Source organism: Ipomoea nil, unplaced genomic scaffold, assembly GCF_001879475.1.
Source record: "Ipomoea nil cultivar Tokyo-kokei standard unplaced genomic scaffold, Asagao_1.1 scaffold2921, whole genome shotgun sequence".
Lineage (NCBI taxonomy): Eukaryota > Viridiplantae > Streptophyta > Magnoliopsida > Solanales > Convolvulaceae > Ipomoea > Ipomoea nil.
In genome coordinates this window covers 3,902,297-3,930,141 of record NW_017619349.1, presented here as the reverse complement: position 1 = coordinate 3,930,141, position 27,845 = coordinate 3,902,297, and the positions used below count along the sequence as shown (strand labels likewise).

The 27,845-nt window shown below is 31.4% G+C and overlaps 3 protein-coding genes and 1 non-coding gene across 5 annotated transcripts; 3 read left to right on the top strand and 1 right to left on the bottom strand.

Annotated features, from left to right (window-relative positions):
* Window positions 1-937: 937 nt before the first annotated feature.
* Window positions 938-4,573, top strand: LOC109161016 (nicotinate-nucleotide pyrophosphorylase [carboxylating], chloroplastic). 2 transcript variants are annotated; one of them, XM_019309321.1, is made up of 11 exons: window positions 938-1,173; window positions 1,297-1,442; window positions 1,900-2,033; window positions 2,116-2,179; window positions 2,264-2,346; window positions 2,933-3,016; window positions 3,114-3,266; window positions 3,417-3,593; window positions 4,099-4,166; window positions 4,253-4,393; window positions 4,425-4,573. In XM_019309321.1, the coding sequence occupies exons 1-10, from the start codon at window positions 1,112-1,114 to the stop codon at window positions 4,347-4,349; spliced, it is 1,068 nt and encodes a 355-aa protein (XP_019164866.1). In that variant the 5' UTR covers window positions 938-1,111; the 3' UTR covers window positions 4,350-4,393; window positions 4,425-4,573. The 2 variants fall into 2 exon arrangements, with proteins under 2 accessions (XP_019164866.1, XP_019164864.1); XM_019309319.1 differs by having other exon boundaries at window positions 4,253-4,573.
* A 535-nt stretch (window positions 4,574-5,108) lies between these two features.
* Window positions 5,109-8,842, bottom strand: LOC109161015 (probable U3 small nucleolar RNA-associated protein 7). Its single transcript, XM_019309318.1, has 8 exons — window positions 8,549-8,842; window positions 8,098-8,163; window positions 7,915-8,004; window positions 7,130-7,262; window positions 6,796-6,914; window positions 6,593-6,660; window positions 6,479-6,527; window positions 5,109-6,373 (listed from the first exon to the last, which is right to left on the bottom strand). Exons 1-8 carry the CDS (start codon window positions 8,606-8,608, stop codon window positions 5,345-5,347), a joined length of 1,614 nt encoding a protein of 537 aa, XP_019164863.1. The 5' UTR covers window positions 8,609-8,842; the 3' UTR covers window positions 5,109-5,344.
* Window positions 8,843-11,096: 2,254 nt separating this feature from the next.
* On the top strand, window positions 11,097-12,751 carry LOC109160833 (receptor-like kinase TMK4). The gene is made up of 2 exons (XM_019309077.1): window positions 11,097-11,128; window positions 11,629-12,751. Exons 1-2 carry the CDS (start codon window positions 11,097-11,099, stop codon window positions 12,749-12,751), a joined length of 1,155 nt encoding a protein of 384 aa, XP_019164622.1.
* A 14,633-nt stretch (window positions 12,752-27,384) lies between these two features.
* Window positions 27,385-27,456, top strand: TRNAQ-UUG. Its single transcript has one exon. It is a non-coding gene; the product is annotated as a tRNA-Gln (tRNA).
* The last annotated feature ends 389 nt before the right edge of the window (window positions 27,457-27,845 follow it).

The window sequence follows — 27,845 nt, the reverse complement described above, 5'->3', positions numbered from 1 at the left end:
ATTTGCACCACTATTTATACAAGAGCCTTTCTAAGTGATTACAAGAGTCGGGATGATTTAGAATTTTACAACACAACAGAAATAATAATGTTTTATTCCTCGAAACTCTGCTCCTACTCCTTTCTGTTTTTTCTCTTGAAACTCTGCTCTTACTCATTTCTTGTTCTCCAGTGTTCATCTCATTGCTCTAGTTCGCTGGGTTCATTTGTTTGGGTGCTCAAACATTAAACCATAGTACGTTTTATCTTGGGAAACCTATGCTACAACGCTAGTGTTTTGTTCGACTCTTGCTAATCACCTACCCACCATATCTTTTTCGTCCTTCCCAGAATTTCCAATTTTCCCACAAAATAATAATCTTTTTTACGTAGGATTATTATTGTTTTTTTCAACCTTATTTGCAACATGAATTTCGTATCTTGAAGGTTCCTCTTAGTGTGCGTTTGGAAACTCGAAAAATTATTTCTGAAAATCATTTTTTGAGTTTCCCGTATTTGGCTAGAAGGGGAGATGAAAGTCAATGGAAAATAGGGGTGTGGTCAATGAAAAATAGAGAGAATTTTCCAGAAAATGCCTTCCCTTTTTTTTTTGGAGAAGTTATTTTCCACTTGCAGCAGTGAAGCAGCCAACCACCCGCCGTCGTCGCCGCTACCACCAGCACCACCCCCACCAGCAGTTCACCCACCACCACCATCATTGCATATTTTAAATATTTGAAATTAAAAATAATTATGTTCATTTTTCAAAAAATAAATCAAACACACTAGTCAGTTTTCTAAAATGCAAACAAACAATGAAAACGAAAATATTTTATGAAAAATAATTCATTTTCTCATTTTCCAAACATACTCTTAATTGAGTGGACTGCACATAGTCTGACTAATGTGAGTTACCTTTCTTATGTAATTTGTGAAGTGTTACATCCACCTATTTTATTTTATATTTTAAAGATAACTAAATCGAAAATTTAGCAGAAAAAATAATAGGGATTCTTTCTGCGCAAAACAAAGAGGAAACTAGGAAAAGCAGAGGCCACCAGCGAAGGGTTTATTGCTTTTTGTTGTGTGTACTGAATTGAAGATAGAGATTGAGTTGCGACATCAGATTCTCGATGTTCAGAGCCTTTTCTCTCCGTCCATTTTTGCACCATGCTCATCCCATCACTGCTCCCAGGTTTGCTATCTTTCTTTCTTCTTTTTTTTTTTTGCTTTTCAAATTTTCTCTCTTTATTTCGTAATTCGCAATCAGGGAAGTGTAAAGATTCAATTTTTTTGGTGAAAAAAAAAATGCTTGCAGATTGCTTGTGAAAATGTCAGCAGTTGGCACGATCAATAATCTTGGAAAAGCTGTTGAGTCTCTGGCAGTGAAGCCACCTGCTCACCCCACTTATGATTTGAAGGGTGTTATTCATCTTGCCCTTTCTGAAGATGCTGGGGATAGAGGTATCTACACCCCCCCCCCCCCCCCCCCCTCTCTATGTGAGTGTATTTGTGTGTGTAATCATCAAGAGAGAAAATTCCCAAATTTTTTGATCATTTGTGGGTGTTTCTTTGTTCAACTTTGTTTTCCTCTATGTTACTCATATGAGGCTATGTGTAATAATTATGATAAGCTTAATTTTAATGTGTTTTGAGAAATGGGAAATGGGAATAGGCAACTCTTGATGTTAATTTAATTGCATTTACAGACACTGGTGGCATATATGCTAAGATTATGTGGTTCAGGTAGTGTTAGTTGATAGCAAAATAAAATTATAAATTTGTGAAAAACTAAAAAAGTTTGAATATGACCAATTTGTTGCTTCAATCTTTTTGTAAAAAGATGCAGAATATGACCGATTTGGTCTCTTTACGTGATTGTAAATGTGTATTAAGATGCAACTATAATGATGAAATGCAGGAGACGTGACTTGCAAGGCAACAATTCCAGTTGATATGGAAGTGGAAGCTCATTTTATAGCAAAGGAGGATGGGATCATAGCCGGGATTGCACTTGCGGAAATGGTATTCGATGAAGTTGATCCCACGTTGGAGGTATTATACATTATGGTCTTAAGGTTTAGAATACGTTATATTCGATGGAGATATTGTTTCTAAGAGTTCGTTTCAACGTTAGGTGGAGTGGTCTCGAAAGGACGGTGATAAAGTTCACAAAGGCCTGCAATTTGGCAAAGTGCACGGTAAACTAAAACATTGGAAAATAATTTGATTTTATTCAAAAGTTTGATCATATTTGGCGTTTGATTCTCCTCAAACATATGCAGGAAACGCTCACAGTATTATCGTTGCTGAAAGGGTTGTGCTTAATTTTATGCAGAGAATGAGCGGAATTGCTACACTGACTAAGGTGTGTTTAAGTTGATGTAAGTCACTGTTCATTGATTCGAGAATGAATTAATATCACTTAACGAGGGTTAACATTTTCTCAGAAATTATACCACTTAACGGTTAAACTCTATAAATTCCCTGGACTTTCCTGTACTCTTAGAGTCCAAAATTTTACCATTATTAAGCTGCATTTTCATTCCTATTTTAGTGTATGTCCAATAAAACTAACGAGAATTATGAAATATTCTGCATTACGTATTTTTTTTTGTCAGACCACGAGGTGTCCTGAGCAGGCCCTAACTGTAGGAGGCACCTTTAAGCCCGTACCATATTCGGACTAATCCCCGTTGGCACCGGGCCAGCCCAATTAAGGGGCAAAGTGCTGGCCAGATTGGTTTTTCCATACGAGAGGGGGTTCGAACTCCCGACCTCTCTTAAGGGACAGGAGTGCACGGCCACTCACGCTAACCAAGCTGGTTCTCTGCATTACGTATTTGTCATATTATAATAACTAAATAAAGTTGAATATAACTACAATGAATATGGAGTCGGGTTTGATCTTATTATGCGGGTAGGAGAGATGTAGTTATTTATATTTGTTGTAGGCGATGGCAGATGCTGCAAATCCGGCATATATCTTGGAGACGAGAAAAACTGCTCCTGGCTTGCGTTTAATCGATAAGTGGGCGGTAGAGATCTCTTCTTTCACCTTTACTCCGTGTTTGTCTATTGTTGCTTTCGTGAATTGAATTTGGTTGATTTCTTTCCACCTGGCTTTCGTGATAGGTATTAATCGGTGGTGGCCAAAACCACAGAATGGGTTTATTTGATATGGTGATGATAAAAGACAATCACATCTCAACAGCGGGAGGTGTCAGTGAAGCCTTAAAATCTGTCGACCAGTATCTCGAGCAAAATAGCCTTCAAATGGGGGTTGAGGTACCCTTTTTTTTTTTTCGGTTTCTTGATGTATGTTTGAGAACGAAGAAATTATTGTTCCTTTAGCTTCTATATGACTACCTTTGTTCTTCCATTAACCACAACAGTAAATCTGGACATAAATTTTGACGATTTGTTTTCGTTTTACAGATTGAAACCCGGACACTTGAGGAAGTGCACGAGGTGTTACGATATGCGTCTAAAACAAAGACTTCATTGACTAGAATAATGCTGGACAATATGATCGTTCCACTGCCTAATAGGGATATTGATGTGTCCATGCTCAAGGAAGCTGTAGATTTGATCGGTGGGAGATTCGAGACCGAGGTATCTCCTGCTTCAATATACAATTTTTAATTGCAGTTATTTGACCGCTATTTTTCCAACCAAACGTCTGATCCAATGTTCTGACAAACGATGCATTTATCAGTAGTAATATTTTTTAGCTCAAATGGATCAATTTTTTGCCCACAAAGGCGAAATTCCCTCGCCCCCACAGCCCCCACACCCCGGCCAATAGGATAGTGGAAGGATAAATCACAGTGACCCAGCGGGTCATTAAGTGGGAGGACAAGTGTCTGGTGCCCACAAGGAGTCCACCACATTGGACGTAACGCCCCCACACTACGGCTGCCCGGGCTCGATCCTCGTCCTTGCCGACAATCTACCACTAAGAAACCAACTGAGTTGCCCGTGCTGGCTCAAATGCATCAATTTTTTCAATATCCTAACCCTACCCACTGCTACCTAGTCTTTCTAGGGCATTCATTTTAGATTTAGTGCAACTTCAAATGGTGTTCTTTTGCATTCTCATTTCCTTCTATGCTGGCAGGCTTCTGGAAATGTTACCCTTGAGACAGTGCACAAGATTGGGCAAACTGGGGTGACCTACATATCCAGGTAAGAATATCCATTTTAAATGACTGTCCAGTACATTTAAAATCCATAAATTATGCTCTAACACGATACTTGTTAAACATTTGCAGCGGTGCACTAACGCATTCTGTAAAAGCGCTCGACATTTCCCTGAAGATCGATACAGAGCTCGCCCTCGAAGTTGGAAGACGCACAAATCGAGCATGATCGCACTCCTCGTTTTCAACGAACCGATGTTATATTCCTTTGTAATAAGTTGATAGTCACAAGAATGGAATACAAATAAGAATTGGTCATATGAGCCTGCAAATTCCTTGATGATGTGCAAATTGGCAACTATGACTTGTTTAAGAGTTACACAACTGTAGTGGCAATTGCTCTTTTAAGTATGAAATGAAAGAAGCTAATACCTAATTTAATTTTCTCGACTATAATGATTTTTCTCGATTTAGTTTTAAACATCTTTTTGTGTTTAGTGGGCCCTTGATTTTGATCATTTTACCTAATTAAGTCACTGGCTGTTAGAATGATTGATCAAGGATTAAATCGGAAAAGATAATTATAATTGATGACTAAATTGTGTATTAATCAAGGACTAATTTGGGTGGGGAAAATTGCCAAGTTACAATTACAGAAGACTTAAATAGGTAAAACAATCGAAGTTGAATTATTTTTCTCAATTTAGTCTTAAACATCTTTTTGTGCTAATTGGATCCTCGATTTTGATCATTTTACCTAATTGAGTCCCTGTTAAAATCAAGGACTAAATCAGTAAAAATAATTATAGTTGAGGACTAAACTGTGTATTAATCAAGGACTAATTTAGGTAGGGGAAATTGCCAAGCTACAATTACAGAAGACTTAATTAGGTAAAACCATCGAAATTGAAGATTCAATTAAGCACAAAAAAAGCGTTTATGACTAAATTGAAAAAATCACTGGTCGAGGACTAAATTGAGTATTAACTCAAATGAAAGAAAACATTTGCCTCTTCATTTCTCTAAGCAAAATTCTATAATGGAGTCAAGGGGACAGGATTAAAAGTTGGTAACACATACAGGTTTAGCCTAAAAGGGGAAGGCAGCTTAACATTATATTTCACAGAATACATCTTCATCTCTCTTCATGGCTGTCACAAAACCCCCTGTTGGGACAGGAGAGGCCAAAAGAGACTTAAACAAATACCAGAACTTGGACTGTCATCATGCTGTTGATCTCTTTTTGACGAATCGCTGCAGGGATTTCGGTAGGTGATCGTCATTGCTAGCTCTCGTTCTCTTCTTGGACGATTCGGCCCCGCTCATCTGTTGTTCGAAGAACGGTCTCTTGGCGTTCTCAACGGCTTCCTGTTTCTTCCTCGCCTTTTTACTGGGTTTGCTTCGACCCTTTGTTTTGTTTTTCACGGGAACGCTCTTGGCTTCTTTAATAGCAGCTTCCATCCCCGACTCCCTCTCCTCTTTCGTCGGCTTTTCCTTCTTCCTAGTAGACCTCACAGTCCCGATCTTTGAAGGGTCCAACATGATTGTCTCTGGAGGAAGCTTGTCGATGAGAGACTTAACTTCCTTCTCCCTCCTCTGTTTAGAAGTTTCGAAAGGATTCGCCACCCAGGAGTCGAAGTTGGGCTCTCCGGATCCGGGAATCAAGATGGAAGACCAACCCATGGAGTGCCCGATGGCGAGAACATCTTCATATGGTCGAAACGACACCTTTTGTATTTGGTAACCTTTAGCCATAGAGTGCCCCATATAGCGGCTATAGTTCTGAGATCCCGAAAGGTCTCCTAAAACCTGGACAGAAGATCCCGTTGCACTTGCGAGCAAACCTTGTTGACTGAAATCCAAGGTCTTGGCGTGGCCCGGTAACGTTTGGAGAACCTCGTACTTCCTCAAGTCCCAGAGCTTTATCTTCCTTTCCATTCCCGCGGTAGCCATGAGATGGCCATTGGAATGGAACGCTAGAGCCGTGATAGGGCCATTATGGCAGAGCATTTTCACGAGGGGAGCAGCACTCGTGGGCTTCCACATGCTCACAGTGCCACCGGAATGGCCCACAGCAATCACACTATTGAAGGGATTCACCTGCATAACATCACTTCGACCTAGGCCAGTTCGGTAGTTACCAACCATCTCCCCTGTAGTGACATCCTGATAATGGAGCTGACCAAATTTGTTTATAGATGCCAAAAGGAAATGGTTTTTCAGAAATTGAAGTTTTAGCACAGCACCGTGTTCCTGAAAGATGAAGCCTTTAGTTCGAAAGATGTCTTATTAGCAATCAGTTAAAGATATGGAGCATCTGTTACTATCAGCGCAAGGATTATCAGGTTATTTACTAACCTTAAGGCAATGGAGCTCAGTACCATCCCGATTGTATATGTATGAATACCTGTAAAAATTTTGTGATTAAATGGCCTAAAAATGCAGGCTGTTTTTGGAAGAAACGTATCTTACTTCTTTTGAGCAGCAGCAAAAAACAGTTCATTGTGCAAGAATACTACATCACGTACTGTTTCTCTAACCTGGAAAAATAAATTGTTACGCATTTGTGAACACAAATTAAAAAGCCAACAAGTCACTACTCAGAACTATGAAGCCAAACAATATTGAGTTATATCATAGGTATATATACCCTCAATCTTCAACAACTCAAATACCTGTAGTTCTTTAATAAGATTCAGAGTTTTCATGTCTACAATAGCAAGGTGTCCCTTCCGGCCAGCTAAAGCCATGTAACGACCACTAGACGTGAAATCCAGAGTATAAGGTCCAAGATCTGCATATACAACTTAAAAGCTGACATGAGAAAGTAATGGTAAAAGCTATGCCAACCTACAATTATCACTGTTATATTTAAGTTCATTCTACAATTTCACAAAAGCAAATACCTCAGTTTACATAACAAGCAAGCAACCAGTAGCATAAGGTCACAAATTTCACATTTAAGTTTGAAAGAGTAGTGGAATAGTAATAAGAAAAGAGGACCCTAACCTGGTAAGACAATATCATATTGATTTCTTGAGCTCAAAATGTCTACTTCACGAGCAATTGCCTCCTGCTTGATCCTCCATGTCTTCTCTATCCCCTCAGGTTCCAGGTAACCCGCTTCACTTGGCATAAGCCACTGATATAACACATTCAATCATTACCACGCATGTTCTATAACAATTATTAGGAGTACTTTACATAGCAAATAGACTTGAGTAATACTCCCTCTGTCCCATTTTATCTGTCCTACTTACTATTCATTGGTAAAACCAACTCTTTCTTCTTTGTTTATTTTCTTTAGTATTCTTTACTTATTTTTAAATTTGATTTGTTGTGTTTAATAGTACTTTTAGTGTAGTTTCTAAATATATAAATTTTGTATACTAATACTAAACTTAATATTATGAAAAATTGGATTAAAAATAACGTCAGTCAAGCCTCGTTAAACAAACCAGACACATAAAATAGGACGGAGGGAGTATATGGATAGGGCATTTGTGTCTGTTTATAAAAGAAGTAACGTGGAAGAACGACAATAGTTTTATTTGGCAGACTAAAGTCCTTTAGGTGTTAAAGTGGTAATTTTATAATTTATATTGAGAATCATTTCTCCTCCAGTATCTTACTTTACCATAGGGAGATTGCAGATGTAGAGACTGCAATAGCTAAACTTAATTCACTTAACTTTGTTTTCAAAAGGGGAAAGTGAACATGGGGAAATACATTATGTTTAAATTAGTAAAATGGCATTTTTTCAAGTGATAAACAGTAATCGTTATTATAGAAACCTTTTCGGCCTTTGCAGCAGCATTTGCAGATCTTCCATACAATTCTTCTCTGACAGCAAGCTGGCCCTTCAACTTCTTATCTTGCAAGACCTGCAAATCAACCAACACAGTACGTCAACATATGATTATCATGGAAACATGGATGATTCAAGAACGAATAAAGTCTCAGAACCACTGAAATACCTCCAAATTTGCTGGTTCTCCTCTGAGGTACTTCTTTACGTTCTCATCCATCACTTCAGAACCATCCTGCAAATTGTAATTTAAGGTCTTAGAATCTACTCACATATCCAACTAATTGATAATGTGGACACCCAAAGCCAACATGCATAATACCTAGTGTGCCAACAATCTATTTACTATATGAACTACAAATTACTTCCTCAATCTCATTTTATTAACTAAACAAGTTTAATAAGTATGTCAAGTAAGAATATAATTCTTGATTTAATCGACCTGAATTCGCACCTGCGCCATTGAATTTTAGTAGCAATTTGCAGGTAGCTAATTAAGGTTTGACAATGGAGTTAACTTGAGTTCAGAAGCACAAAGAATCAAACCAAATTCAAAATACACACAAACAATATCATAAGCAGAAAGCAAAAGTTAACAGCTTTGGAACCGAAGTCTTTACCTCAGCCACAGAAGAAGCAGAATTTCTTCCAGGCTTTATCTTCTCCGCCCTCACCCCCATCTTTCCCAACGGCAATCGGATAAAAATGAGCTAAATCGCCAGAAAAAGAAAACTTTATCGTACGGAATCAAAATCAATACTTTAAAATCCCAGGTGGAAGAAGAAGATTGAGAGAAGAGATTTCCTCAAAGTTCTCGCCTCGTCCACTTCGAGGCATCAACTCTGTGAGTGGTGAGGGCGTCTGCCCAGGGATTGTTAGAGGAGTTGGAGAATAGGATTGTGCTAGGGTTTTAGACATAAAACCTCAAAAACTTGGATTTGCCTCCGACCCGGTCCGTGTTTATATGGTTTGTATCCAACCCGACACCGGTGCATTTTTTTTTATTTTTTTTTTATTATTATTTTTTTTTTTGGAAAAAAGTGTCATATAAGTTAGTAAACTTATCACTTCTATGTAATTTGATTATTGGACTTAAAAAGTGTACAATTAGATCATCAAACAAATAAAATATATGTAATTGAGACATTTTTTAATTTTTTTCCCATAATTTTGACTATATTGCTTACATAATATGTACTAAAAATCGTCATTTCCTATGTCATACTAGTTGTAATGAAATATTGAAATGTTTTCAACTCAAATTGCATTAAAATAAATTTAAAAAATATCTCAATTGCACATATTTTGCTTGCTTAATGGTTTGATTGCATATTTTTTTAGTTCAGTAACTCAATTGCACAAAAGTAATAAGTTTAACTATATTAAACACTTCTTCGTTTTTTAAAAAAATACTTAGGTAATCCCAATTTCATTGGATTAATCCTAAACTCACAATTCTCCAACTCCAGAACCCGCAAAGATAAACCACAAGTTGCGCAATCAACTCACTGATAAGACTTTTTTTTTTAAAGTTAACACCCAATTTAGTATTGGACTATAGTGGTTTTTATCGATTTAGTCCTAAACGATTTTTTGTGGTTAATTAAGTCCTTGACTTTGATGGTTTTATCCCATTAAGTCCTTGACTATTAGAATTAAGGACTAAATCGGGAAAAAAAAAATCACTATAGCCAATAACTAAATTGGGTAAAACCAATATAGTTTAAGACTAACTATTTAGGTAGCCAAACACCTTGTGCTCAGATGGCATGTAATGACCCCTCCTATGTGGGAGGTCATGAAATCGAGCCTCAGCGGATGCGTTGTGCGATATTACAATGTAATAATAGAGTCAGTAACCGTCGTGTAGGACTAAATCAATAAAAGACACAATCACTATAGTCAATGACTAAATTGAGTATTAGCTCCGTTTTTTATTATTATATGGACTTGGCTGTTCTTTTTTATTTGAGTAATTTTAGATACATTTCCTAGTTTTTCATTTCAATCTCTTTTGAGATATGAGTCATAATACAAGATTATCTAATTGACAATTAGTTTTTCTTTAAATTTTGTTAGAACAGTTTTTTTTTTTAAAAAAATTAGTTATGGAGTTAGTCAATTCATAACTTTTCCGTAAATGAAAGCCACATCAAGATGAAAATTTTAGAAGAAGAAAAAATAATTTTACGTTTTATTTTCATCATTGCTTCCTTTTGTATTCATTGGTCTCATCTTATCTTACACGGAGGACTAGATTATTACCTGAATCAATTAATTTGTGGGGGGAATAATACAATTGACGGTGTAATGTTTACTGTTATACAAAATACAAGAATAAAAAAATAAAAATAAAAAATAACAAATAAAATTCGAAAGAGATAATCATGTGAGTGGAATATGATTCTTGTACTTATAATTTAATTATGAATTTAATATTTATTGACATTCTTTTGATCGATGTTGTGGCACGTGATCTTCCTAAATTGATTTAGTGAAGGTTGGATTTTTTTCAAAATTTTTGTAAGACATACCACTCCATCTCAACATCCATTATCTCACTCCATCTTAAAAATTTTATTTTTTCAATGGTTTAAGTTTTTTCATAGCTTTTCCGTGGACTCACTAATCTATATTTAAATTTTTTTTTTTGTCATTTTAAATTTATAATTGCAATTATAACTAGAAAAATGGATCAAATAAGCCTCCTAAATGGATCAAATAGTGCAATTAAACATTTTAACCATTAAAAAAAAAAAAAAAACTCTTAAACTCGCAACAAACAAAATCCAATTGAACTCTAATTTTACCTTGATAAAGGTTCATTTTCAATATAATGCAAGTTCATTTTAACTTTTTAGTGTAGTACACGTTCATTTCTGGTATACCACAAGTTCATTATTAAAACTTGGAGGGTGCGGTTGAATGGAAAGTGACTCATCCATCATTAGCCAAAGGTCAAGGGTCTGATCTTTGACTTTGGGTATGAAAAAAAAAAAAAAAACCAACTTTTTAAGCTAATTAAGGAACTATAAGATTCTAAATTTAATCATAATCACAATTATAAAAATTTGAACAAGGCATGTTTGGTTGGAAAATATTTTCATTGAATTTGAGGAAAATTGAATTTTTCTTTTGTTTGGTTCATGAAAAACATTTTCCTCAAGAATGAGGAAAACATTTTCTATGGCCCCTCCTAGGTATTTTGTTTTTCATAGAAAACAAGTAGGAGAATTATGCCTTCACTAACTTTTCTTAATTACCATTATTATTATTTTTGTTATTATTATGTAGGGGTATAATTGTCTTTATACTCACTATTTCTTACAATTTTAAACTCAACTAAATAATGCAAGCAATATTCCCAGTAATTTATTTTCCATCAACCAAACAATATAATTAATCTTCCTAGTAATTTTTTTCCATGAAATTTCAATTCCATTTTCCCTCAAATATTTTTTGCGAACCAAACAGGCCGTAAGTATTTGACAAATATAGTTGGAGAAAATGGCATATTTAGTCAATGAGTTATATCTCATGTATAGACTTAATTTTTTTAAGGGTGAATCAACGATTTGGTCCCTCACTTATTCGCGACTTGTCAATGTTGTCCCTGAATCACGTATTCATCGATTTAGTCCCCGAAAATAATTGTTTTTCGTCAAATCAGTCCCTATGGCTGTATTCCGTCAAGTCTCAGGCGAAAGCTCCGATTTGTCCTGGGCATTTTGGTCTTTTCACGCCTTCTTCTTCATCATGGCTGGTCCGCTTCCAAAGATCCGTGTACTTGGATTAATGTCAACTGCGACAAACCCACCGGCAATGTAGTCTCCATCAACCTCGATTCCCAGTCCATCTCCGGCAAGTTCCCTTCTGAGCTCACGCAGCTGGCATCTTTCCGATCACTTTCCGTCCAGAAAAATTCCCTCTCCAGGCCCTTGCCGTCTTTCGCTAATATGTCCAGCCTCGAAGAGCTCTACTTAGACAGCAATGAGTTCAGCTCAATCCCCCCAGATTTCCTCTTGGGTCTTCCCAATTTGCAGATTTTCAGCATTTCCGACAATGGCGAGCTCAGCCCATGGCAAATTTCTAGTTATTTGGCCGAAAGCACAAACTTGGGATCTTTCTTCGCGAGCAACGCCAGTATCACCGTCGTCATTCCTAATTTCTTCGATTCTTTCCCTAATCTCCAAAACCTGAGATTATCCTACAATAACCTCACCAGGTCTCTGCCTAGGTCGTTTGGGAGCTCGGAGATACAGAATTTGTGGCTGAATAACCAACAACTTGGGCTCTCCGGGACTATTGATGTGCTTTCCTCAATGACCCAACTCTCCAAAGTCTGGCTTCATGCCAATGCCTTCACGGGTCCGATCCATGACCTTTCCAAATGCGTAAATCTCTTCGATTTGCAGCTCAGAGACAACCAATTGACCGGAGTTGTACCAGTTTCCATAACGGGTCTTCCGAAATTGGTGAACATTACTCTCCAGAATAACAATTTGCAGGGTCCCATGCTTGAGTTTGGAAATAACGTCAAGAAGAATCTTGGTAATAGTTTCTGTAATGATAAACCTGGACCTTGTGATCAACATGTGACTACACTTCTTGTTGCTGCTGGGGGTCTTGGGTATCCAATCACGCTTGCCCAATCTTGGGAAGGGAATAATGCCTGCAACAACTGGTCATATACCTGTTTTCCCACCTTCTGTGAACTTTTCTCATGGTTGCAACTTATTTCTTGGGAAGAATGTGAGTACCGGTGGTGGATCACCGGGTTCAGGTCGGAGTTGAACGCTCGCGTGGAGGATATACGGCGGTGAGCTAATTTCGACGAGCAGAGAAGAGATGGAGCTCCCTCCGGCGAAGCTTGGTCGGAGTTAATGAAGAAGAAGGCGTGAAAAAACCAAAATGCCCAGGGCAAATCGGAGCTTTCGCCTGAGACTTGACGGAATATGGCCATAGGGACTGATTTGACGAAAAACAATTATTTTCGGGGACTAAATCGATGAATACGTGATTTAGGGACAACATTGACAAGTCGCGAATAAGTGAGGGACCAAATCGTTGATTCACCCTTTTTTTAATTATTAGCGTGCATATATTTGTTGTCTTTCAATTATTACTGATGTTGCGATTTTGGTCATTTTCATAAAATTTTGATAGATTTGAAAGAAAAATCAATAAAATTAAAAAGTTTAAATGGTTTAAGTGAACATGAAAATTTGATTACTTTTTCGATCTCCTCCTTATACAAAATAGACGTTTTTAGTATTCCGCAAGTAAGTTTAATTGACAAAATTTCAAGCTAACTTAGTGCGACTAGTGTCCTATACATGATTTGAGGTTTGTCAAATAAACTCACAAAATATTTAGAATGTTTCTCTCATATAATGAGAAGAAAAGACTATCAAAATTTAATATTTACCCTTACAATTTAAGTTGTTTTTTAATTGATTTTTTTTTTTTTGGTTCAAATCTAACAAAATATTAACAAAAATATCAAAACTATGATTTCAATAATAACTGAAAAAACTAAAAATAAACATGATAATGACGGCAAATTATACCGTACCATGGACTAGGTTCTACCTTGCATTATTGTAGACTCTGATCCAAAAATAATCTCCAGATTATGTATCTATAGTTGACACATTCTGTACATGCAGTTCATAGTTTCTATACCTGTAATTATCCTATTATGTAACCTTCATATTATATATCTATAGTTGATACATTCTGTATCTACAATTGATAGTTTTTGCACATGTAACTATCATATTATGTGCCAACAATTATCAAGTTATTTGTTTACATGTATAGAAATTATTAACTGTAGGTATATAATGTGTTAACTGAAGGTATAAAATTTTTGTATCAAGATTCATAATGCAATATGAATCATGATCCATGGTATACAATTGGATAATGACTAAGGGATTAAGTCTACACATGAGGTATAACTCAAGAGTTTTTTGCACTTTTGGTCCCACGACTATGGTGTCACTAACAACTTTAATCAACGACTTTTAAAAATTGTAGAATTGATCCACGACTATGACTTTCTTAGAAAATTTGGTACTTTTGGTGCATTTTCCGTTCAATTCTTGCCGGAAAATTTTACTCTCCATTTTAACATTGGTAATATTGTCTTTTCCAACTCACAAACTAATGACATAAATAATTAATTAATTAATTGATTAATGTTTTTAGTGACAACCTTTGTCTAACGGAAATGGGGAGGATGATGAATTTGCCCATATTAACAAAAAATGTGAGATGGAAAAGACAATATTATCCATGTTAAAATGGAGAGTAAAAATTTTCCAAAAAATGCATCGGAAGGATCAAATTTATTAAAAAAGTCATAGTCGTGGACCAATTCTACAAAGTTTAAAAATTGTAGATCAAAGTTGTTAGCGACACCATATATAGTCGTGGGACCAAAAGTGCAAAACTTTCTATAACTCAATGCTCAGGTATATTATTATTTCTCATATAATAATTATGAGACTATATTTCTAATCACAATAAAGATACTTGTAATAATACTGATTTTTTAAATAGAAAATATTAAAATACTCACTATATACAAAAAAAAAAAAAAAAAAAAAACAAAACAAAACAAAAAAAACAAAAAAAAAAAACAAAAAAAAATAATAAATGTCCCAGCCAAAAAAAATCATATAAAAGATGTCAAACTTATTAATTTGACAAAACTTTTTTGAAACATTGAAAACAAATACACTAATGGTGGGTCCAATTTGTAAGCCTAAACTGGAAAGCTTCTCATGAGAAAAAAGAATTTTTGGGTTCCCCACTTTCCTATTTGTATTAAAAAAAAAAATCAATATATCCACATGGTGATGAGTCATGCATGACAACAGGGCCGGATTTTAGGCTGTGCAAGGTGGGCTACCGCACAGGGCCCCCAGTTTTAGAGGGCCCCAAATTTTAGAGGTCCAATATTTAATATTTACTGAGCTAGTTTAGATATAAAAATTAAAAGTTTTCAATTAAACTTAAAAGGTTCTATGAAGAGATGATAGTAATGTGTATTTATTGTATTTTTACTGGGAGGTTAAAGGTTCGAAACTTGCATATTAAAAATTATGATTTTGGAGGGCCTCAGTTATTTATCAGAACAGGGCCCTAAAAACCTAAAATCCGGCCCTGCATGACAATGATAATGACTATAGAGAAGAAAATAAAAATATTTGTTCCCTAAACCTCAAAGGATGGGCGGCTATGGCACGTCAATCTCATGCTAAATGACATTCTAATAATATATATATATATATATATATATATATATATATATAATGCTAAAAATAGGCTCAAATGTATGCATTGGGACATACAATGGGATCATTTGGCCCTAGAGGAGATTATCATTTTGGGATTGCAATGGATTAAAATGACCCTATCAAATATGAGATTGGACAAGACAAGATGTGTTTAACAATTGTTTATATCGTCACGTTTTGTAAATGGTTGTTAGCTGATAGCTCTTAGCTGTTAGCTGATTTGGTTAATTAGAAGATATAATTAGTTGATAACATTAGCTGATTGTAGAAAGGTGATTGGTAAATTAGTTGTTAGTCGATAGTTGTTTGATATAATTTATTTTCTCAAAACGTTAATTGAAAAAGTTATTTTGAGCAGCTTTTTGAATTTTAGCATTTTGGAGTTACAAAAAGCTAATTAACCAAACACTTATATTGATTTTTTTAACTAAGTCAAACAATTAATAGTGGTCAAATAAATCAAAATTGTCTGATAAGCTAACTATTTTACCAAAGAGGACCTATATGTTTAATGCCCAAAATCGTCCTCGACTATAGTGGTTTTTCTCAATTTCGTCCTAAACGACTTTGGTGACCTAATATCGTCCCAGACTTTTGTGTTTCGCTCAATTTAGTCCTCCATTTGTTATTCCGTCAAATTGGTGTTAAATAAAGGGACAATTCAGTAATGTCAATATTGATCTCTCTTTACTTTCAACTTGTGAAGTGCGAAATTCATCTTTCTTGTACGAATTACACCCAGAATTACTCCCGGACCTGCAAATCAAATTTTATATTCGCAGTTTTAGGAGTAATTCTGGGAGTAATTCGTAAAAAAAAAAAAAAAATTTACAGTTCACATGTCTATGAGTAAAGAGATGTCAACATTAAAATTACGGAATTGTCTATTTATTTAACACCAAATGGACAGAATAACAAATGAGGGACTAAATTGAGCAAAAACACAAAAGTCTGGGACTAAATTGAGCAAAACACAAAAGTCTGGGACGATATTAGGTCACCAAAATCGTTTAGGACGAAATTGAGAAAAATCACTATAGTCGAGGACGATTTTGGGTATTAACTCTTTATTTTTTGATATGGAAATATTGTTGATTTGTCGACAATAGTTAGTTATATCTTGGACTAGGGTTCATACTGATACATGCACCTAACACGTCTTTATTTTGTATCCTTATATCTTTTATTCAACTTAAATTTATTTTTCTCTTCTTCTTTTGGTACACATAAAATTAATGTATAAAAATATATTTAAAAAGCTATAATTGAGATTTTTTTTAAATGACGACATTCACGAGGCAAGGGATCAATTCAACAGTGTTACTATTTATAACTAATCTTTAATTTAATCATTTCTAAATTTTCAAACTAAGTCTAAATGCTCATAAATAAATAAATGAGAAGCAAACTAAAACACTCTTTGTGTGAATTGAAGGAGAAAATTCAAACTCTCATTATTATTATTATTATTATTATTATTATTATTATTATTATTATTATTATTATTATTATTATTATTATTATTATTATTATTATTATTATTATTATTATTATTATTATTATTATTATTATTATTATTATTATTATTATTATTATTATTATTATTATTATTATTATTATTATTATTATTATTATTATTATTATTATTATTATTATTATTATTATTATTATTATTATTATTATTATTTTATTATTATTATTATTATTATTATTATTATTATTATTATTATTATTATTATTATTATTATTATTATTATTATTATTATTATTATTATTATTATTATTATTATTATTATTATTATTATTATTATTATTATTATTATTATTATTATTATTATTATTATTATTATTTATTATTATTATTATTATTATTATTATTATTATTATTATTATTATTATTATTATTATTATTATTATTATTATTATTATTATTATTATTATTATTATTATTATTATTATTATTATTATTATTATTATTATTATTATTATTATTATTATATTATTATTATTATTATTATTATTATTATTATTATTATTATTTATTATTATTATTATTATTATTATTATTATTATTATTATTATTATTATTATTATTATTATTATTATTTATTATTATTATTATTATTATTATTATTATTATTATTATTTATTATTATTATTATTATTATTATTATTATTATTATTATTTATTATTATTATTATTATTATTATTATTATTATTATTATTATTATTATTATTATTATTATTATTATTATTATTTATTATTATTATTATTATTATTATTATTATTATTATTATTATTATTATTATTATTATTATTATTATTTATTATTATTATTATTATTATTATTATTATTATTATTATTATTATTATTATTATTATATTATTATTATTATTATTATTATTATTTATTATTATTATTATTATTATTATTATTATTATTATTTATTATTATTATTTTTTTTTTTTTTATTTTATTTTATTATTATTATTATTATTATTATTATTATTATTATTATTATTATTATTATTATTATTATTATTATTATTATTATTATTATTATTATTATTATTATTATTATTATTATTATTATTATTATTATTATTATTATTATTATTATTATTATTATTATTATTATTATTATTATTATTATTATTATTATTATTATTATTATTATTATTATTATTATTATTATTATTATTATTATTATTATTAATTATTATTATTATTATTATTATTATTATTATTATTATTATTATTATTATTATTATTATTATTATTATTATTATTATTATTATTTTATTATTATTATTATTATTATTATTATTATTATTATTATTATTATTATTATTATTATTATTATTATTATTTTATTATTATTTATTATTATTATTATTATTATTATTATTATTATTATTATTATTATTATTATTATTATTATTATTATTATTATTATTATTATTATTATTATTATTATTATTATTATTATTATTATTATTATTATTATTATTATTATTATTATTTATTATTATTATTATTATTATTATTATTTTATTATTATTATTATTATTATTATTATTATTATTATTATTATTATTATTATTTTATTATTATTATTATTATTATTATTATTATTATTATTATTATTATTATTTATGATAGTTAGTTGAATTCTGAAATAAATCTCCAAATAGAGAGACCACAATGTCTCCACCTTTAGGCGAAAGGTTGAATAAAATAGGTAGAGCAAATAAAGTTTATATATATATTAAAAAAAATGGTAGGGTATTATTTGGAGAATAATTAAATGTAAGGTTCACAAATTGCAGGCTGCATTTTATAAATATTTACAAATTACATAATTTTTTTTTTTTGAAAAGAAATTACATAAAATTTGATTGTTCATAACTCATATAATAATATAGTGCACACATGTATGAATGTATGATAGATGTTTATGTAGGGCGGACTTAAAATTTTATATTTTAAGCTAGACAACATTTTATTTTGTTGAAACAATAAATATTAGTAAATGAAAATGTATAATTATAATTACACGACTATAGTACAATAATAGACAAAATGAACTTAGGTATTCATCAAAAAATGAGGAGATATCTATACGAACTACTAAAAATAAATGACACCCGCCTTATCAAAAGAGTAATTTCTTGTCACGAAAGGGATGACCGATTGAATGAAGCATGACTCTTGTACTTGAAGGTTGTACAGGATATTCTTGGTGCAATTTACTTATCTTATATGGTTTGCGGGTTGTTGTTAATTTGCTCTAATTTTTCATTTGATACCATGATATTAAATTATTATTATATTTGTCAATAATGTGGTTTTAATTAAAACAAGAAAAATAATTTGTAATGAAAAGTCGGTTGAATCAAACATTAAAAATTGCAAATTCAACAAGATAGTTATTCCCAATCTATGTCACACAAGAATTGAAGCAAAACGTGAGCATTCTTCAATTCTATACAATTATGAGAAAACGCCAACAAGAAAACAGTGTATAGTACTCAGCTTTGCGTTGGCAGCTCACATAATTTGAAGAAATCAAATTAATTAAAGACGATGCCTCTCGCCCAAGTTTAGGCTTAGCTCAATGATTCAGCAGACATTATTAGGAAGAAGAGATCAAGGTTTGATTTTCGGCGACGACAGTATGGGGATTATGTTCACAGTGGGCAGATCCTTTGTATTTGGCCCTATCTGCTGAGCCATTGAGTCACCGTGATTTACATCCTCTCAAATATTTTGTCGGGTCGGGGTGTGAAAGGTCCTTAGAGTTGGGAATTTAACTTTTTGGAAGAAGAAAGATGATGCCTCTTGCCCGCACATGCTTAGCTCAATGATTCAGTAGGCATTATTAGGGAGAAGAGATCAAGGTTTGATCTTCGACGACGGCCCAGAGTGGACAGATCCCATGTATACTGAACCATTGAGTACCATGATTTACATTATCTTAAATACTCTGTCCGGTCAGAATGTGAAAGGTCTTTAGAGTTGGGAATTCAACTTTTTGAGAAAGAAAAGATGATGCCTCTCACCAAACACTGCTTAACTAAAGCTACCAAAGAGTACATAGAATTGGAAGATGATGAGAATAAAAATGTGGAGGTTTCGAGTTTCGGCGAAAAATACATAAGATTAGATGGTTGATTCTTATTAATTAGAGTTAATTTCGAATGAGATAATTCATAATCGTGGTGTATGGTACAATTGAAAAACTCACAATTTCTATTCACTTTTTGACCTTCAAAAAAGTAAATTGTAAGTAAAGATTTTTTTCCCCACTTGTCTGACCACCTAGAATGGTGGTTGGAAAGTGAAGGGTATTATCATTTATCGACCATTATTGATTGGTGGTTAAACTATTTTACCATCCACTATTTGATAACTAAATAGAGCTATTAAAACTGGTTTAGTTTGTCGAGTTGGTCCACCTTCTCACATAATAAGGTAGAGTGTGTTGGGGACGTCTAATTATATCATAAATCGGATTCACTTTGCATTATAGATTTTAGTACAAACTCCAAAATAACATTCATATTATGTGTTTGCAGTTAACAGATTATTTGCATGTAAATAAATTGAAGATATTGATGGATCTCAGCGTTGCACTATGCGTACGCTTAACCACAAAGTTCTTTGGCTATATGGTTGTTATATCATATTTAAAACCAATTGGTGATAAGTAGGTTGACATTAACCATTTAACCACTTTCCTCATGGTAAGCCACAACGACACGTCTCAAATCGAGTAGGGGTTGAACTCGGCTAACCCGGTCGATGCCCAATAATCCCCCTCCCAGCAGGGGTTGAACTCAGCCAAATCAACCTCGGTCCTTAGCCTCCACGCCCATCATCCCTTCCAGGACTAGACTTGGCCTGACCTACACCCACATCCCATCTGAGAATGGCGAGGCGAATTGAACCTGTGAGTTCAGCTCTGATACCAATTGATGGATCTAGCGCTGTACTATGCTTACTTCTCAATGGGTCACCCATTTTGTGACTGTTGTAAGTCAACCACGCTTAACCACAGATATTTTTTGGTTATCTGGTTGTCATATCCTACTTAAAATCAATTGGTGATAAATATGTGGATATTAACCATTTAACCACATCCCTTCATGGTAAGCCACATAGCCACGTCTCAAATCGAGTAGAGGTTGAACTCGGTCAACCCGATCAATGCCCAACATGCACATAATATGTTAATTACATGCACATAATATATTAATTGCATGCACATAATATAAAAACTGCATATTATATGTTTGCAGTTAACACATTATGTGCTTATAGTTAACAGATTATGTGTACATAACATGTTAACTAGTAACTACAGATACATAATTTTTGGACTAGGATCAACAATGCAAGGTAAACATTTGTTCATGGTATAACGATTGATTGGGGAAGAGCATCTCTAGTGAAGGCACCAAAATACTAATTTGGTGCAACCATCTACATCAAATTCTACACCAAAATGGTGTAAATGAATAGCGTTACACCAAATATGGTGCAACACTATTCATTTACACCATTTTGGTGTAGAACTTTTTAAAATATTTTTGTCAATTGTTTCATTTTAAAAATTTATATTATTAAAAATAAATTATAAGGATCTAAAGATGTTATTGAGACGTTTAAAATGAGATCAATATCGACTATGAAATAATTAAAAATTAAATACATAAAAACATAAATTCTATTTTAAAATATTATTATTTATAACAAAATTATATTTTATGTTAACATAATTAAAGTAGATAAAATTAAAAATTTTAAATTACAATAATACAAATTATTTTAGTGTATGAATAGAATTTGGTATAAACGGGTTGGAGATGGAAACATTTTGATGTAAGAATATCTAGAGAATATTTTCTTTGGTCTAAAATTTTAGTATTTTGAGTTGAAAATAGTGTAGGCAAGCTGCTGATTGGTCTACCATATTAATTATTAAAAAAAAAAAATCATATGACTAACTAGCTAAGTGACTATGTAAGTGAAATGACTAAGTGGCTAACCTAGTAATTTAATTTTTTTTTAGATATTACTATTATGTTTTTGTTTCCTATTTTTATATTTTTTTTGGTGGTGTTCTAAGACCTTGTTGTGTGAATATAACTTGTGTGAGACCATTTTACATAAAATGTGTAATATTTTTAATTAAAATGTAATACTTTTTTATGAACCTATAGAAAATATTATATTTTAATTAAAAAAATATTGCACATCTTACATGAGATGGTTTTACACAAGACTTATTTCATTGATATATAAACACCTACATATTTTAATATTCTCTTCGAGCATATTTTGTTTATATTATTGTTCGTTTAAACTGTTTAGTCAATTAACTTTGAATTAATATTTTATTAAATTTATTAGTTTTAAACAAACTATGATCGACCAGTACTATAAGTAAATGAAAGTTAAGGGCCACTTGACAATTTTAGTTAAAGATTAGCAGATAATTTTGAATTCTCAAAGTATCATATGAGACACATATCAATCTCTAATCTTATGCCTAAAATATCATCAATATGTACTAAAAAACTATTATTTTCGTTATTATATTAATTATGATATTATGATATCACATCTGATATAATTTAATCAAGTAGTTAATTATAGAAGATAATATATCTTACTTCACTAATTGCACAACTTGGACCAAAGAAATCTATCTTCAACTTTCTCACCTAACTTATCCGATTCTTCCTATTATATGTTCCACCAATTGCTATAATTATGATCCCCACTTAACGGTCATGTCATATATAAAATCAATGAATATACCAATTAACAAACACTTAATTCAAAGTGAAAAATATTTACTCAACTACCCATTGGACCGATGGAATGAATGGAGCGTGATTTTCATACCAAAAGGTTACGATTTTGATTCTTTCTCTAAATTATATTTGAGAGGATGTAAATCACGGCACTGCTGATGCGCACAAAGAATTTGCTCTGATCTTTTCCCCTAAATAATGTATGCTAAACTAGTAAGCTAAACTCGAGCGATTATTACATAAGAATAATATTACCCAATACACATTCTCAAATAGTGAATGCAGATTTTTCTCGTCTAACAATTTTTTTTTTTTTTATTTAGTTAGGGAGATTTGAAACTAATAGTTGGTATTTGTTTATTTGGTGGGATTTGTAGTTAACTTCCCCACTCCATATTTTTTTTAATTAAATTTCTTTAATACTTACTTTTTAAACTTGGGTGGGTATGTTTGTCCATCAATAGCAATAAAGAGTTTTATTGCCACGTTAGAAGGTAAATATTACAAGATCAATTCAATAAGAAAGTATTATTTTAAAAACTTAATTATATTTGCGGATTCCATGGACTATGTTTCATCCCTAGTTCAAAATTCAAAATAATTTATCTACAATTAACATATTATGTGCTTTCAGTTAATAATATGTTAACTACATGTACTTAATTTATTAATTGCAGACACATGATATGTTAACAGTAAATCATGCATAATATATGTTAATTATAGTAAGAACATAATTATGTATCTACAGTTAGTAAATTATGTATTTGCAGTTAATATATTATGTACATTTAATTTATTCATAAGTGCATAATTTATTAACTAGAGACATATAATATATTAACTTCAAACCTATAATCTGAATATGTTTTGAATTAAGGTTTATAATCCATAGTATAACAATTGAATGTCTTATGAGTAGTATAATCAAATACTATTTAGTTGAAACAATTATGAAGTTCTCACAACGTACGCCATGGTACAAACCACTACTTTATACAGTTCTGACATGTTCCTCATTAAAGCATCCTTCTTTTTTTTTTTTTTTTTTTTTTTTTTTTTAAAATTATATTTTTAATTTTTTTTTTTTTTGAAACATCATTAAAGAATCCTTAAAAGTGAAAAAAAGCAAACCGCCTACAACCCCTTCCTCCATGGGAAGCAAAGTACGCACGTGCATACCATGTGGAAAAAAAAGTGAATTACACTTATTATTATTATTATTATTATTATTATTATTATTATTATTATTATTATTATTATTATTATTATTATTATTATTATTCATTGTCTTTGTTATTTGATTTTTTTTTTTTGAAAAAATCCAAAAAAATAGAGAGAAAAAAAAGAGTTTAAACAACAAATGCTTATAAACATATTTTATAAATTAAAATAGAAAATAGAGAATTAAATAACATAACGTTATCTTTCAAAAAAGAAATAACATAACATTACGTTTATTATATGGAGATTTTTTTTTTCAAGAAGTGAAAAGTTAGGGAAAGAAAAATAAAGAATTTGAAAAATAATTATTGGTAACCATATTCTATTCAATATTAGAAAACAAAAATAAAATGGAAAACAAAGAATTGAAATGAAGGTAGCTAAATATTTCATAAAATTTGATGAGCGATAGATTATTACTTTAATAGCAGTTAAATGATATTATAATGATGTTCATATTATTATAATATAATTATGATTATAATAAAACCCCAAACATTATTATCATCATCATCATCATCATCATCATCATCATCATTCATCATCATCATCATCATCATCATCATCATCATCATCATCATCATCATCTTATCATCATCATCATCATATCATCATCATATCATCATCATCATCATTCATCATATCATCATCATCATATCATCATCATTCATCATCATCATCATCATCATCATCATCATCATCATCATTCATCATCATCATCATCATCATCATCATCATCATCATCTCATCATCATCATATCATCATCATCATCATCATCATCATCATCATTCATCATCATCATCATCATTTTCATCATCATCATCATCAATCATCATCATCATCATCATCATCATCATCATCATCATCATCATCATCTCATCATCATCATCATCATCATCATCATCATCATCATCATCATCATCATCATCATCATCATCATCATCATCATCATCATCATCATCATCATCATCATCATCATCATCATCATCATCATCATCATCATCATCATCATCATCATCATCATCATCATCATCATCATCATCATCATCATCATCATCATCATCATCATCATCATCATCATCATCAATCATCATCATCATCATCATCATCATCATCATCATCATCATCATCATCATCATCATATCATCATCATCATCATCATCATCATCATCATCATCATCATCATCATCATCAATCATCATCATCATCATCATCATCATCATCATCATCATCATCATCATCATCATCATCATCATCATCATCATCATCATCATCATCATCATCATCATCATCATCATCATCATCATCATCATCATCATCATCATCATCATCATCATCATCATCATCATCATCATCATCATCATCATCATCATCATCATCATCATCATCATCATCATCATCATCATCATCCATCATCATCATCATCATCATCATCATCATCATCATCATCATCAATCATCATCATCATCATCATCATCATCATCATCATCATCATCATCATCATCATCATCATCATCATCATTCATCATCATCATCATCATTCATCATCATCATCATCATCATATCATCATCATCATCATCATCATCATCATCATTCATCATCATCATCTATCATCATCATCAAATCATCATCATCATCATCATCATTCATCATCATCATCATCATCATCATCATCATCATCATCATCATCATCATCATCATCATCATCATATCATCATCATCATCATCATCATCATCATCATCATCATCATCATAACAACACATGTAATTATATATGTCATGATTTTTTTTTTAATACATTAGTAAAATGGAAAAATGTTGAGCTCATAAAAATGAGAAGTATAAATTTTATGATGTTTTTGAATGGATCATAAAAATGTTGAGCTCAGAATCTCACTCATAGCTTAGAATTGAATCGGTGAGTCATTCATAGTCATTCATAGCAATTCATAGCCATACTCTTACTTTTACTTAGGTGATTTAAGCTTCATCGGACTAATCTTAAGCCTACAGGACTCCGACCCTAGGGTCACTGCAGAGAAAAATCACGAGTCGCACAATTAACCCGTTGATCAGATCATAGTCTTCATGTGCACACAAGAGATCCAATCCAGAACGACCTTCCATCATCCTTTGACCTTTTCCATCATCCTTGTAAACCCATTTTTATATTGCTCACAAGAGACGAAATTCTTTCGTCCCTAAGATCCATGCAAGTTGCAGCACAATACGACAAACAAATCTGGAGTATTCCGGGATATTGAACCACATGAAAATAGGCGTATTAAGCACTATCTACTAATCTGTCCACAAGAAGCTAATCCTAACATAACGAGAGATAATTAACTACATACAATCAAATAAGCAATAAATAAAATGAAGGTAAACAATTTGAGAAATACAAGAGAGTAAAGAGTATAATTTTTGGAGGTCAAAGTGTTTAATTACATAGTGTGAAACTAAAGTTAAATATTTAATTAGGTTTTAAACAAGTGTGAAAGATTGCATATGAGGAATATTTAATTGAGTTTTAAACAAATTTGAAAGATTGCATAGGGGAGGAATTTTATTCCCATAATTTTAACCAAAATAAAGGTAAGTTAAGTATACTCATTTCCATGAGATACTTACATTGATAATACAAGAACAAACAATCAAGATAAAATCCTTTAACCAAGAGGCCAGATTAATAGTAAAATATTTTTCTAGCTTTTTGTTTGAGCCAATTTATGATGAAAAGGAATAACCATATAATATATTTATGGTAAAATAAATGTTTTAAAAACAAGTTCTAATCGGTTGATTCTTATTGTTTTCCATTAGTTAATTAAATTATATTAAAAAAAAATTATTAATCATTTTCACATAGGGAAATTCTTAACCTTTTAGGAATTGCTATATATAACCATCATATTGTTGTCCAAGTATTCCACTACTTGGCAATTAAAAAGAGAAGAAACTACATCAATTCAATAAGGAAAAATTGTATTTTTTGTTATTCAATTAACCCATAATAAAGTCATTAAAAATCAAATTCAGCACTTTATTAAAAATCCGTCACTTTATTAGACATATTATTGGTGATAAAAATAGTCTCTAAAGGACTAAAATCGCCACTACACTCATAACTTAGTGGCCAAAGATGGTCATACATATAACTGAGTGACTAAGCATATACTACATGTATAATTGGAAAACAAAAGTGCAAATTTTTCATTCATAATAATGTAAGAAGAGTGAGACTAGAGACATTGTATATTGATTGCCTTTAAATGAAAAAATGCAAATGGAAGAAGATAGAGTAGTTTGGGTGTCACACATGCAAATCCTTAAGACCCTAGCTACATTCCATATAATACATTCAAATAAGATTACAAATTCAATTGTTACTTGGCAATAACGTGATTTTCCTCAATTCCTTCAAATTCAATTTCACCACTCAATCGTACAAGAGTTGTAACAATTATTGTCCTCGAATTCACAAAGTAAATTTCTTTAAAATTTTCTTATTTAATTCACACAATAAGGATTATTAAAGTCTATCAATAAGAATGCTTAAATAACCATTGCCACTCATGAAAAAAAAAAAAAACAAAGTGGTTCCATGGTGTAGTGGTTAGCACTTTGGACTTTGAATCCAGTGACCTGAGTTCAACTCCCAGTGGGACCTTACCAACCACATTTTTGTAGTATAAATTTTCTCATGCAATCGTAAGTTGAGTGTGAGAGCTACACCTAATGTGTGCAAGGAGGCTAAGAACTTTTTTCTTTTTCTTTCCTTCCCTTGACAGGGCGTTTGGTTGGAGGGATTTTAAATTCCCTTCCCACTTAATTCCCACCTAATTCCAAAGGTCATTAAATTTCGTAGTTTGGTTGGAGGGAATTGCAATTCCATGGAATTGCAATTCCCCCATTTTCATGGAATTAAAATCCCATGTCCCCCCCCCCCCCCCCCCCCCCCTGGTATTTTAATTCCTGGGAAAAAAAAGATAATGATGAGTCAAAATTACCCCTTCCTTTTTTAACCTAAAATTAATGTCTAACAACAATAATGGATAT